Source organism: Coffea eugenioides, unplaced genomic scaffold, assembly GCF_003713205.1.
Source record: "Coffea eugenioides isolate CCC68of unplaced genomic scaffold, Ceug_1.0 ScVebR1_78;HRSCAF=398, whole genome shotgun sequence".
NCBI classification, from domain to species: Eukaryota; Viridiplantae; Streptophyta; class Magnoliopsida; order Gentianales; family Rubiaceae; genus Coffea; species Coffea eugenioides.
The window spans coordinates 49555-64934 of record NW_020864659.1 but is presented as its reverse complement, the minus strand read 5'-3'; the positions used below and the strand labels follow the sequence as shown (position 1 = coordinate 64934).

Below are 15380 nucleotides of genomic sequence, written 5' to 3'. Positions count from 1 at the left end.
TGCAACAAGCCGATAACTTCGAGCTTGTCGCAGTGCATCCTTCGATTGGACTCCAAAGGCCCTAACAGACCCAGGTTATGCAAATAAGGACCAAAGATGTAGTCTTTGGCTTACCAAATTGGAGAAAGTTAAAACCTTTGGATCAAACAACAAACACAGCATCACATCAAACGCTATCTCAGCGACCGAAAGGCAAAAAAAGATTAAAAAAAAAAGTACCGGAAACAGTTGCAACAAGCAAAAGGTTTCATCTTGTTGCAGGGGTTCTAACAAAACCATTAATCACTACCACAAGTAAAGGAATGGAACGTTGAAACAGGAAATTTATGTGATTTTTCTGATTTTGGCCTGTCAAAACATAAGAGGGCAACCATAAACATCCAACGAAAGACCTCATGGGTTCATCATAGACTGTACCAAGAACCTTAAAATCATAAGTATGGCAAGGCTACCTCGTCATCGTCAAACAGATAGATAAGAAGTAACATACCTGGACAGCAAAAAGGAAGCGGATTGGAAAGATCTTTAGCGGACAGAGTTGCCCTTCAACGATGATGGAAACCGATGATGGAAAGCGATGGTTTTCTCCTTCACTCGCTGCTTTCCCTTTCCTTTTGCTTAGAATTTCTCAGCCTTACTCTCGGCTCTCTCGGTTTCTCTTCTCAGTTTTTCCTTCTTGTTTCAGTCTTTTTCCTCTCAGCTCCAACACCTTGCTCCCCTGTGCTTCCTCGACATAAATAGAGGGGGCAAAAGATTGGAAAAAAAAAGGAGAAAAGCAAATGTAGTAGGGATTTGGAAAAATTGGGGAAAATGTAGTAGAATATTAGGGATTTGGAAAAATTGGGGAAAATGTATAGGAAGCTCTGTTTCAGCTCAGTGCAGAAGCTTGTTTGTGTTTCAGACCAAGTGTTCCGTTGCTTTTGTTTTCAGAATGTGTTCCGCTGCTTTGGTCTTTGCTTTGCTTTGGATATTGTTTTTGTTGCGCGGCACTTTCCTATGATTTGATCAAAATTTTGACTTCACTCATTTTCCCCCCATTTGATACCAAAAATCATGTTTTTTTCTGGATTTGTAATATGGTTTGAACCATAGATTTTAATGCTATAGTATTATTCTTTATTTTTTAGCAAAAAATAAAAATTTTCATCAACATAGGTGGCAAAATTTGTTAATTTCATATAATTGAAAATGTACTTTTATAATTTGCTAATATTTTATACTAATTTCTTATAATTGCAGCACTAAAGAACATCATGTAATTCAAAATAATTAAACTCAAATTATATCGTTATAACATAGTTTCAATAAAAATAATCATTTTCCCAACATTTGAGACCAATCATCATGCTTTTTTTTATTTTTAATTTGGTTTGAAGCATAGATTTTATTGCTATAGTATTATTCTTTATTTTTTAGTACAAAAACACAAATTTTCATCAATATAGGTGGCAAAATTTGTTAATTACATATAAGTGAAAATATACTTTTGTTCTTTTTCAAACATTTATTTTAATGTTTAATTTTGTTTAAAACTATTGTACTAGTATAGATTTGCAAGACAAAACTTAAGTTCTCAATAGTTAAAAAATTCATTACAGAGAAAACACAAAGTAGTAGTTGCAAAATGTGTATAAATTACAGATATTTTAATGTGTATAAATTACAGTTTATTTTAATGTTTAATTTTGTTTGAAACTATTTTACTAGTATAGATTTGCAAGACATAGATTTATGGGTAATTTCTTTTTTTTTTGCTTTCACATATTTAATTTATGTTAAATACAAAACCTACCAATTTCCCTCTCATAAAAATATTAGTGCAACACTTTTTGAATTTTACTTACAAACATTTATGTATTTAACATAAATTAAATGATTCAGAGTGAAATGCCCATAAAGAGCAGAATATTTGTTCATGTAATGGAGGAAACCCACAAAGAGTTGGTACTTTATGGGCCATTTCTTTTTTTAAAAAAATTTAATTTATGTTGAAAAGATAACCTGCCAGTTTTCGTTTTGTAAGAAATCAGTGTAACACTTTTTGAATTTTACTTACAAACATTTATAAATTTATCATAAATTATATGTTTGAGAGTAAAATGCCCATAAAAAGTTGGTACTTTGAATAGATAATGCTCATTTGCCCATAAACTACACTCCCTGAAGGCTATTTTGTTAATTACTTTGTAGTACTTTGTTATTCCTTTGCTAATACTACTTGGCATGTAGTACAAAGGATAAATCTGGCATAAATTTCTTATTCCATTGATAAAAAGACCTGCCTGCCTTATAACTATTGTAATGAAAGATATATCTTTAGAGTTTATAACAAATTATTACTTAAGTTTGAGAAAATTATAAAATATTTATGCATAGTTTATCAAGATACCATTCGCAATTTCCTAATAAAAAAATAGGGGCTAAATTGTAAAAGCTAGGGTGCCATAATAGAAATAATAAAATTGGTGTATTACATATGGGTGTTAAATTGCAAAAGTTAGAGTGCCATAGTAGAATTAATGAAATTAGTGAATTACATATGGGGCTAAATTACAAAAGTTAGGGAGTAATAATAGAATTAAAAAAATCGGTGTACTACATATGGGGCTAAATTGTAAAAGTTAAGGTATCATAATGGAATTTTTTACAACATTTGGGGCTAAATCGCAAAAGTTAGGGTGGCACAGTAGAATTAATGAAAGTGACTTAGAAATAAGTACTTTAAACAGTGACGATTAATTCTTGTCACTAAATCTGAATCGGTAGAGTGACAGTGACGATATTAGAAGTTGTCACTATATAGATCATTTTAGTGACAACTTTTTCAAGGTCATCACTGAAGACTTAGTTGCTTTGAGCAATTATGACAACTTTTCTTGTCGTCACTAAACAACTACTTTTTGTGACGACTTTTGTCGTCACTAAAAATGTTGTCACTAATGAACATATTTCTTGCGGTGTAGTTTGTGACGAAAATAACGGGTCGTCACTAAACATTTAGTTGCTTGATGCAATTGTGACAACTTTAGGTGTCGCGACTAAAGAAGTACCTTTTGTGACGACTTATTGTCATCACTAAAAATTGTTGTCACTAATAAATTTTTTTTATAGTGATCAGTGACGACAACTAAAAGTCGTCTGTAAATAGTCCAAGCAATAGTGATGATGTTCTTAATGTCGTCACTATTGTGTGTTCTAAACACTCCCGCACTCTTGCTAAATCTTGCCGGGAATTTACTAGTGACGACTTTTCTAAGTCGTCACAAATGAGTTGGCTCCCATTAGAGGTTTGTGACGAGTTAGAAAGTCGTCAATAAAGGATCCACTTTTGTGACAACTTTTTTTCGTCACAGAGAAAAGTTGTCACTGATGACCAATTTTCTTGTAGTGAATCACTTATTCATGAATAAACTGGTTATGGTTGTCAACACGCTCTGACAACCTGCCTCTCCTTACTGTTTCGATAACCACAACACGCTCTGTGGCTATTTCTCTTGCCAATTAAGCAACCCTAAACAAGTTCTTAGGATTTAACCTACCGACAACATTAACAATTAGAGAAGCTACCAATTCTAACTAACAAACACACGGACTCGGTTCATTTAAGTTAGATTATATATTCCCGTGATATAAATTCGAAAGTCTCTTTTATAATCAAATTATATCACGCGCCACAGATACTAAAACCATCAAACAATTACGGATTTAATATTTTAGATGGCAATAGACTATTTCAATAATTAAATATTGATCAGATATTTAATGGTAGAAAATAGTCATAATCGTGAATGACAGAGAATATATAAATACTCAGAAATAGATGAAGCAATTAAATCAAATTAGATCTCACAGAATTGTCGAACCAAAACTTCAATTATCCTTCAACTAGAAAAGAAATTAGCCGCTTCTCATGGTGAATTCACGGCCACAAAATACTAGGGTCTATAGTCTTTCAAGTGGAAAAGAGGAAAAAAATTAGCCACTCCTTAGCCGAAGGCTTTTGTCCTTCTTATACTTCCCACCTTCTTCCTCTCACCAAAAGAGTCCCCTTTTTATTCTAATTCTAATAAGTATAGTGCTAATAAAAAGGAAACCAAATGTTTTATCCCTAAAATAACTAACTAACAGAGTTTATCTCAATCAAGAAACAAAGATTTCGTTTCAATTGGTCAATAGAAATAAAGAGTCGGCCTCGACCTCCCTTCAATGCTTGCGACATTGGGATTTCTCAACTGATTAAGATGTGTTCATGTCTTCTAAACTGTTGTCTTCTGAAAATCCAGTCTTTAATGCACCTTTTACTCCATTCTCATCAACAATTCCTAAAACAACACCAAGATTCGAATATGAGTGAAACTTATCGATTAACACCATATTTTAGCAAAGTAAAGGGGAAAATATTCACCAATTATATGCACAATTAGCCTCTTAACATGCATGTTACGACTGGAATCTTTGATTTGTATGTTAATATTGTACCTGTTTAACAAATAAAATGTTATATACAATACAGAAAAATTTGTTGAAATTAAAGGTACATGAAATTAATTACCTAACAACAGTGTCGACGACGTCATTATAATGCATACACACTATTTTTGAAAAATAACCTTCACACAGTTGTCCACAATTTTTGCACAGCTCAGAGAACATGTTTTCTATGTTAATGCTTTGAATGTAAGCAAGTATTCAAAAATATTTAACCTAGTAAGAATGAAAGAAGGTATATATTATGATTATAAATTTAAAAAATTTGTGCAGTAATTAAATTAAATAGAGTAAGTTTACCGCATGCATGATTGTATATTCGGATATCCATATTCTCTTTGAATTTGCTATCAACAATACTTGTGATGTTGTAAAATTGCTTGACCTCAACTACGTAACTAACTTTCGAGCACATGTATCATTTTCAAACCTACAATTTTTTGAAATACATGTTGATAAGAGTATGAAACAACATTACAAGTTTGATGTAGTGCTACTAATGGAACTCACCAACTGCACAGGTATCGAGCAAAATTTAAATTGTGATTGATATACAATTTGCTAGTTCCAATTGTACAAAGTGATGGTCCTGCATAGTATGGTTATATTCGCTAAAAAACTATTCAAATTATATAGAGTATAAATAAAAGCATTTAATTTACATCTGAAATTTTGTACGCAAATACCACATGCTAGTAAAATATTATTTTTTGTAGCAGACTAATATTATAGGATTTGTAATATATTCAATAACTTGATACTCAAATCATCGATGAGGCGAAATTTGCCTAAATAAGCTTTACAGTGTCTTAGCACCTTGCAAAAAAAAAAGGCGCTAAATAGTCCTAATTGGCATCGCAAGTTATGGCAACGTGCCAGTGGCATCTAGGCCTAATTTTTTTTGGGGTCAAAATCTAGTCCTAATTGGTTCTACTGTTTCTTGATCATGTTGTATGCTTCCGAATTAAAATTGTATTAAAATAGCATATGAATGAGCATTTGTCTTTAATTAAGGAGTAAAAAAGATTTAAAGTATAAATAACAAGCTATAAACGGTTTATGAAGTAGATTATGGGAAAGTTTTAAATTTTAAATTTGACTGGTGGTAAGGTTAGTTATAACCCACTACTTTTTATGTATTAAAATAAATACAAAAATCTAGACAAAATCTATAACCCACTACTTGTTTTGTTCTTGGGATTTTTTTTAGGGTTAAATATAGTAAACCCCTTAACTTTACATTTAGCTGCACTTTACCCCCTCAACTCTACATTTAGTTGCACATTTGTGATTTTTTTGAAACATGATTGTAATTTACAAAGCTCATTTGTAGGGGTGGTTATAGGGTTAGTGTGGTGACAAATATTTCTTAATTATAAAAATATAACATTGTATTAAAATAGTATACGAATGAGCATTTGCCTTTAATTAAGGAGTAAAAAGGATTTAAAGAATAAATAATAAACTATAAACGGTTTATGAAGTAAATAGTGGGAATGTTTTAAATTTTAAATTTTGGTTATGACCCACTACTTTTTATGTATTAAAATAAATACAAAAACCTAGAAAAAAGAATGAGAAATTTGGAAGCCATTGAGAGGGTCTCTGCTAAAAATCCCTTCTGCAATACATATAGATATAGATAATTTGATATTTACAACTAATAATATTATATATATATATGTATATATGTTTTAAGGCAGGGAACGGGTCAGGGGATGGGGGATGAAAATTACCCCTTGTCCCATGAGTTTCCTAGTACCCGCCCCAGTTGTCATCTCTACAAAAGATGTTGTTAAATAGAAAATAGATGTATACATGTCAAGTGTGAGTTTAGAAAATAGAATTCATAATTATTAGGGTAAATACCTTATTACTCCCTATGATTTTACAAAATGCCAGATGATCCCCCTAAGATTTTAAAATAGCCACACAACCCCTATGTAATTATATGTAAATTGAAAAATGAATGGAATGCATAATCATTTACAGCATTTGTACCAAAATTGCTTTAAAACGCGTGTGATAAAATTTTAATATTTATATAACCCCCTTATGATTTGTATAACTATCCATTTTACTCCCTGTGATTTTTATATTTATTCATATAATCGCCCTATATTTTTGAACAAAGTGATTATGCCGTCAATTAATTTAGCATTTAAATAAAGGCACTATTAGTATTTCAACTAACGACATTACATAGGTATTTTCTGTCAAATTTCCACTTTACATAAAACTAGAGGGGGATGAGGTTTTGGATTTTTGGAGCTGCGCATTTTAAAGAAATCCCAAATGAAGAAGAACAAAAGTTAAAAACAATCCCAAATGCATTGGAGAGCTTCAGAGTTTAGAATATCTAGATATGGGCGATCCTATTGCCAGTTGGTTACCAATGGAAATCCCTTTTTAACAAGATTATTTAAATCCTGATAATGGATGTTACTTATTAAAGTTCCATCTGAATCAAGAGGGCTTCTTTCCTCGCTTAAGTTACAAACCATAATTGTTTCGACAGCCCATAATTATTTTCTCCTTTATGTTGGGGCAGCACAGAAATTGAACTGGATTTTTTTGAAGTATGGATTAGTTTATTTTTTTGAATTAAGTTGCTTCAAATTCCTATTGGTTCTCACTTACAATAATGTTCTTTCTGGTGAGAATGAAAAATTATGCACATGAAATATCATAAGCAACAACACTTGGCACCCGGTATAAGCAATGTCACGCAAAATAATAGAGACTAATCGAGAACGTATATTCTTTTCTTGGAACTCAATCAAAGAGGATAACAGAAGAGGGGAAGTAAGAATATTGAGAAGACGAAGAATGAAGCCATCTTTATCTATATTATTATTTCCCATGAGGTAATTAGCACTCATTTGTAGTATTGAAGAAAGTGGCGCTTCAACCTTAAATGATACTAATTTGCAATATTGAAGAAAGAATATAACATTTCAAGTTGATTCAATCTACCCTACGGAATAAATTATTGCAGGAAGAAGGTAAATCATGAATAATTCTTGGCTAACATTTACTGGAGGGGTTATTAATAACACACAGTTGGCCTGATTTTCTGTAAGAAGAAAAATTCTTGCTTTCTATGAAGTAGATTCTCTCCCTTTAATTCCAATATATATTTTTTTGGTTAGCCTGATTCATTGCAAACTTGTCTTGCGGCAAATGTTGTAAGACGAAAAACACAAATAACCTGCTACTGAATTTGTTTCCTCACAAATAATCAGCCCTTACAACATAGAAAGGCTCCAACATTCATCTCAATTTTGTTGCTCGATGCACATTCTACAGTAAAAAAAAAAAAAAGATTGCTCAGATCAGTTCTAGTGAAAAACAACATACATACACGAATGAAGAAAGGCAGAAATGAACTTCACAGAGGAACAATATTCATCTGTTGGAGCGTACCAAAACAGATGAAGGAGAAGTGTTAGATCGAATGAATTCCTCTGAGCATGGACAAACTTGCAAAACTCTTTAGCAGGGACCAAACAAATAAATTAACTTTGCCCCACTATTAAAAAAGTTTCAAAAGGTGTTCACAGCCCATAATTAGTTTCTCCTTTATTGTGGGGCGACACAGAAGATTGAACTGGATTAGTTTTGTTTCTGAATTAAATTGCTTCAAGTTTCTGGTCAAAGTGAAGATTAAGCATATCAAAGATCATAAGCAACATTACTGAAAAAAAAAGGCAACATTACTCTGGCACTAGTTACCAGCAATGTCATTGATGAGAATAATAGACTCACTGAGAATGTGCTTCTTTTATTTGAGAGCCTTTGAAGATGATACAGCTAAGACTTGACGTAAGAATAGAAAGGACAAGAAGAATAAAGCCATGTTTGTGTATCTCTTTTCTTAATCGTAAGGGCTGATTTATTCCTGAAGTGGTGCTTCAGCTCTCACTATGATACTAATTTCCGGAAGTGAAGAAAGAATAAATCATTTCAACTTTCTTTCTACAAATTCCAAACCATGGGGAACAAGGAAGGTAGAAAAAGAGCATTACTTCCGATGGAATCAGCCTGATCCCCACCAAGGTCTTCCTTCCTATATAATAAATACTTCTCAGGCACCCAAAAATATATGAAGTTAAAACCATTCTTCTACTCATAACCATATAAAAAGAAGCTAAAACCCTGCCTCCTTCTTCTTCTTCTTGAAAAAAAAAAAACAAAAAACTATAAAATGGCAGAAACTGTTGTCTCTTTTGTTTCAGATCGTCTCGCAACCTTACTCCGAGAGGAGGGAAGCCTATTAGGAGGGCTTCAACAAGAGGTCGAACTCATCAAGGATGAGTTGGGGCATATGAGAGCTTTCCTCAAAGTAGCTGAACCAAAAGAAGATGATGATCCCAGGTATGGGTGGCAAACCAATCCATTTAACTAAATTTACTCATACCCGCTCATGAATAGATGAGTATGGATATCTTAAATTTTTTTATATGGGTATAAATGGGTTATCCAATAATATCCATTTATTATAGGATATTATAGGATAACCAATCAAACCCAATTAATCCATTTAGAATTCTCTTCCCTTACCTATTTTTTTTTCAGATTTTTCATTTTGTCATGATGTTAACTGCTTTTGTTTCATTATTATTATTATTATTATTTGTTAGTTTATCTTATTATTTCATTTTCTTTTAGTTTGTTAACTTACTCATTTTTCAGCATTACCAATTTATGATAAGTTTTAGCCTCTTTTCTTATCTTTCTAAAATGAAATTTTAAATTTATATATGAAAAAAATGTTAGGAGTTCAAAATTTTTGGATTAAATTTTTATAGTTCTTAGTTCAAAATTTTATATTCTTATTATTCAATTATTAAATAATATGTAATTTTACGACATAGAGTATCAATGGAAAAAAAAATTGGTAATTAGACTTATTGAGCATTATAAGTAAATATTTAAAACTAATGATGGGTACAAAGAGCGGTATAAATTAATAACTTAGTTTGCAAAAAAGAATTTAAATGAGTTTACAAAAAGTTAAAATAAATGGGTTATAAATGGGTAATTGGGTTATTCAATTCATTTTTTGACTTACCCATTTAATTAAATGGGTATAAATGGATTGAGTCAGTTATACCCATTACCGATTTTATCCAACCAAAACCAGCCCAAGTCACCCATTTTGACACATCTAATCCTAGGCTCCAAGAATGGATCAAGCAAGTGCGCGAAGCTGCTTATGACATTGAAGATGTTCTCGATGAATTTGTACTTCGCTTTGCTGGCTACCGACATCATGGATTCTGTGGCTCTCTTCAGAGAATTCTCAAAGCCATTAAGAGCTTGCGAGCTCGTCATCAGGTTGCCAGTGAAATTCAAAGCATAAAGTCCAGAATCAAAAATATTTCAGAAGGACGTCAGAGATACCAAGCCGAATTTGGCATCGACGACCGTGTCACTGGAGCTTCAACCATGAACGACTCATGGCGCTATAGCAGGGATGATGCACTTCTGGTGGAGGAAGCAAAATTGGTTGGCATTGACCAGCCCAAACAACATCTGATTTCTAAGCTCCTCGAGGCGGACGATCACCAACTCAAAGTTATTTCAGTGGTCGGCATGGCTGGACTAGGGAAAACTACCCTAGTCAAAAAGGTCCATGAAGATCCAGATGTTAGAAAGAATTTCCCAGTTCGTGCATGGGTAACCGTCTCTCAAACATGCGACTTTCCAAAGCTCCTGAGAGACTTGATTCGGCAGTTACACGAGGAAGGGAAGCAACCAGTCCCACAATCGATCGAGTCCATGACTACTGCTGAGCTGAAAAAAATTGTCAAAGATTTTCTTCAACAAGCTGGAAGGTATGCAATGGTGTTTGATGACGTGTGGGAAGTGGAATTTTGGAATGTAATAAAATTTGCACTGCCTGAGGGTAACTACGGCAATCGTGTCATGCTAACAACACGAAAAGCCGATGTAGCCTCTGCCTCTTGCACAGAATCTCAGGATTATGTCTACAAAATGGAGCCACTATCAATTGAAGATTCATGGACCCTATTTTGTAACAAGATCTTTAAAGGAAATCGTTGCCCCGCCCACCTGATGGATGTTGCAAAAGCTGTATTGGACAAATGTGACGGTTTGCCTTTGGCGATTCTTGCGATCGGTGGGCTCTTGGCTTCGAAGGACGTGAGCAGAATAGATGAATGGGAGATGATTCAACACAGTCTTGGGGGTGAATTAGAAGGCACCGGTAAGCTAGAGAGAGTTAAAAGAATACTTTCTCTGAGTTACAACGATCTACCTTCGTACCTCAAACCCTGTCTGTTGTATTTAACCATTTATCCGGAGGATTATCCAATAAACTGCCAGAGGCTGATTCTATTATGGATTGCTGAAAGATTTGTAGAATGGAGAGACGGAATGAGTATTGAAGATGTAGCCTGGGCTTATCTCAGTGAACTCATCAGCAGAAGCCTAATTCAAGCAACTAAAGTGTTTTATGAAGGAACGCCCCACACGTGTCGAATCCATGACCTATTGAGAGAAGTTATTCTCATCAAGTCAAGGGAACAAAACATGGTGACAGTTACTACTGGACAACCAATGACGTGGCCATCTGAGAAGGTACGCCGTCTAGTACTCCATAGTAGTAGTAACAGTAGCAACATCCAAAACCACCAACAAAGACAATTTTATTCCTTTGAACACCTTCGATCATTCATCACAGTTAGTTCCACCAACCCATTACTATCCAAAACTTTCTTATCTGAAGTTCTAAAGAGCAGCAAGTTGCTAAAGGTTTTGGAATTGGGAGGTGAAGAGATAGAAGGAACACCAAATGAGATTTTCAACTTGTTGCATCTCACGTATCTGGACCTATATGGTACAAAACTGGCAAGAGTCCCGAGAGCTATTGGAAAGCTTCAACATTTGGAATATCTGAATTTGGGGGACACTGGAGTTAGGGAATTACCCGTGGAAATCCTAAAGCTGCAAAAGCTTCGGCATCTCATAGTATTCAAACGAGTTGATCCCTCAGATAGTGATTATGGATATCATGGGTTTAAAGGTCCGTCAAAATTGGGAGGGCTTCTCGCTCTACAAAGGTTAGACACCATAGATGCAAGTAGTGGGTCTGTAATAGTTAAAGAGATAGGAAAATTGACCCAATTAAAACAGTTATATATTACACAATTGAGAAGAGAAGATGGAAAGGAGCTCTGCTCCTCCCTTGTCAACCTCACCAGCCTTCGGCAATTAAGCGTTGCTTCAGTTGGAAAAGGTGATGATCATGAGATAATCGATCTAAATCATCATCATTCTTCTCTTTCTTCTTCTACTTCTTGGTCGTTTCTTCAATCTCTTCATGTGCTAATGATGTTTGGCCGCTTAGAAACGATGCCAGGATGGATAACTCATCTTCAAAACTTGGTAAGATTAGATTTGCCCTGGAGTGGGTTAAGGGCTGAGCAGGATCCGCTTGAATCCCTCCAACATTTGCCCAATTTGGATGAAATTAATTTCAGTGGATCTTACCAGGGAGAAAGGTTGTGTTTCAAGGCTGGAGGGTTCCTAAAGCTGAAACGGTTGTGGTTAAGGAGAATGGAAGGGTTGAGATGGATGACAGTGGAGGAGGGTGCGTGCCCAAATCTCCGAAGACTAGTTCTGTATCAACTTCCATCACTAGAGGACTTACCTTCGGGAATTCAGCACTTGAGCCATCTTCAGGAGCTGCATTTGTATGCGGTGAGTTCTCGAATGATGGAAAAGGTCGAGAATCAGGAGGAAGAAAGTGAAAATTACAGAAGAATGACACACATTCCTGAAATTGTCATTGGTTTCTGTGCCGATGATGGGAAATGGAGAATCCGCCGGCTGTGGGGGAAGAAGAAGAAAACAATCCTTGCCTAGCACTAGCAGCATCCTATGGCTTTCCTTTCTCTTTGTTTGCTTTCCCTCCCTGTTGTTGACGACACTGCTTTCCATGTTCTTCTGTTTTTCTGAGAAGTTCCTGATGTTTTCTATCTTCTCCACTACGTGTAGTATGTTGCATTGCATCATCATCTTGTCCATATGCTGCATTTTGTTAATGTATTTTTTTAAACTGTTTTTCTTTAATTTTTAACTTCATGAAGCATTCTTACCTACCTCCCCAAACAAGCGCTTGTGAGATCATGAGCTCAACGATGACTACAGGGAATCAATGCCCACAAGTCTACATAAAGCAATGGCTATAGCATTGTGCGAAATTTGAGAATGACAATCTTCTTTTCACTCTTCAATTTTAAATAACAAAAGGGTCTGATCCCAATTTTGATTTATTTCTAAAAGTTTCTCTGGATTTGCCAATTTTTTAGGAGCATAAAAATAGGATTTAAGAAGCTCATCAACTTCTAGCTGCGTATATAAGAAAAAATACTAAACAAATAAAGGGTGACTTACAACTGATGCAGCTCACCAAAGAGTTGAAGGCCAAAATGCAAATCCATCCATCATACTACATGAATAACTTGCCACAAAATCATGGTGTTTATTTCTCAATCCAAAAATATGTAGCTTTCTAGATCCATTTTTCCAAACCAGATAGAGAAAAATAAAAAAGGCATCAGATTTTCCTTGGTTTATTATACAGGGAAATAACATTGAAAAGCTAAATACTCTATATTTATGATGATCTAATTGGGATCAGGGGAGGTAGCTTTGGGTTTAGCCGGAAGCTTTCTCCATGGCCCAGATTCCGGCGGAGCGGTTGGAGCAGGAACAGTGTGAAGTAGTTTGGGGCAATGAACGAGGTCATGATGACCCAACCTTCCACAATTTAGGCAGAAGGAGAAGTTCTCCACCTCGATGGGTTGCAGGATGGAATGGGGCAAAGTTGAGTGTAAATCAAGTTCTATGCAGAGAAGGGCAGAACGAACCCTTTCTGTGTTGGTTGTCTTGGCATCAATCTTTAACAGATTCCTGATCGAGATTGCTGTGATTGTTGGTTTGGCCTCCAGAACAGAGTGTTGCTTCCATTCCCAACTACTTTTTCCAAGCTGCACATGTCCGTAAAAAGATTTGTGATGCCACTGATAGGGAACAAAGAGCTTTTCTGTGGGGCTCAAACCCCTCTAAAAGAAAAATCCACCTGATCAATTGGGACGTTGTCACCCTCATTGAGAACCAAGGTGGCCTTGGCATCAAACAAATTGCTTTTACTCAACAAGGCAGGCTTAGCAAAACACTTCATCTGGCTAGCTACCCACGGCAAACTAGCAACCAAACATCTCCTCCATTGTAGATACATATTCAAGATGACTCTTGCCGCCCTCTCTATTCTCTCCAATCTGAAGATTTAGACCATATCTTTTGGACTTGCCCTCTACATCAGGAATTGTTTTTAGTGAATCCATGGTTAGGAGGCAAATTAGAAAGATCTTTTGTGATTTTTGAATCATGTCCTCGTGAACTTTCTTTTGCTCTTGATGAGGACATTAGAGGGGTTTGCTATCCCGTAGCATTAGAATGACTTGTAACAGCTAGGTGACATCTGTTGTGTCTTCTTTTTATTATTTATGCAATTCGTCGTCTTAACCCAAAAAACAAAAGGGGTTGCAATTCCCCGTGCCACGTAGAGCATATATCAAGTCATGTTGAGATCATGAGCTCAATACTTTCAGCTAATAAGTACAAGGAATCAATTTTCCTACCGTCTATATAATGATTGCAATGCATGTAGCATAGTGCCAAATTTGAGAATGACAATCTTCATTTCACTCTTCAATTTTAGATAACAAAAGGTATGATCCCAATTTTGATTTATTTCTAAAAGTTTCTCTAGATTTGCCAATTTTCGAGGAGCACAAAATGGGATTTAAGAAGCTCATCAACTTCTTGCTCTGTGTCTAAGAAAAAAACTAAACATATAAATCCACCATACATGAATAACTAGCCACAGAATCGCAGCATTTATCCCTTAATCGAAAAATATGTAGCTTCCTAAAATTGCATCAGCTTTTCCTGGGTTTCTTATATAGTGAAATAATATTGAAAATCTAAATATTGTGATCATCTTAGAGTTAAATATCATTTTATTTCTGTCCCAAAGTATAATACGTAGTCACAAAATTAAATGGCATTCTCGTCATTTTGTCCTCGTCAAAAGCTATCCTCTTTCTTGATTACTTCCTCAAAACCCGAAAGAGCTTGCTGTTGGAGAAAGCTTTAGATACAAACATATATATTGGTTTGGATCATGCAGTCACTAGTTAAAAAACTTCTTATCTGTTCTTTTATCAGGCAAGTTATGTAAGCTGAATAGTGTTATGATTTTGGTGGTGTGAATTTATAGAAATTCCAAATAGATTTTCAACTTGCTCTCTCTAGAAAAGACTATAAAATTACTGGTTTGGATTGTCGAGTTTTCCTTATATATACAAAAGATTTTATCAAGATCTGCAACGGAAGAAACTATAGCTGAAATTGGGCATGCTCTTAGTGAAAACACTATATACAAACATATATACGTACTAGTAATAGTTCACTTACTTTGCTCGTGATTATATTAACCCAAATATAGCATCTCTTATATATAAATTTTTTTGTGAAATTTGATTGTGTACTTGATAATATGATATTTTATAATTTTAATTTCTTTAACCAGTTACTGTTACAAAAAAGTATCTAAATGGGAACTCCTTGATCTATTGATTTTTGAATTTATTTTCAAATTTTTAAAATTTATTTTGAGCTTTTTATATATTATGGATTTAGCTTTGATAAACAATTCTGAATACGGTTGTGTTTCACCAAAGTTGTTGTATACTCATAATATTTTTACCATTAAATCATAATATTATTTTTTCAATGTCATACAAAAGATTAGGAATGGCAATGATTCCCTCCCCTCCCCTCCCCAATTCCCCCCG

General features: G+C 34.5%; 1 protein-coding gene across 1 annotated transcript; it reads left to right on the top strand.

Moving 5' to 3' along the window:
- The first annotated feature begins 8695 nt into the window (after positions 1-8695).
- LOC113758918 (disease resistance protein RPM1-like) lies at positions 8696-12381 on the top strand. The gene is made up of 2 exons (XM_027301593.1): positions 8696-8865; positions 9669-12381. Exons 1-2 carry the CDS (start codon positions 8696-8698, stop codon positions 12379-12381), a joined length of 2883 nt encoding a protein of 960 aa, XP_027157394.1.
- The last annotated feature ends 2999 nt before the right edge of the window (positions 12382-15380 follow it).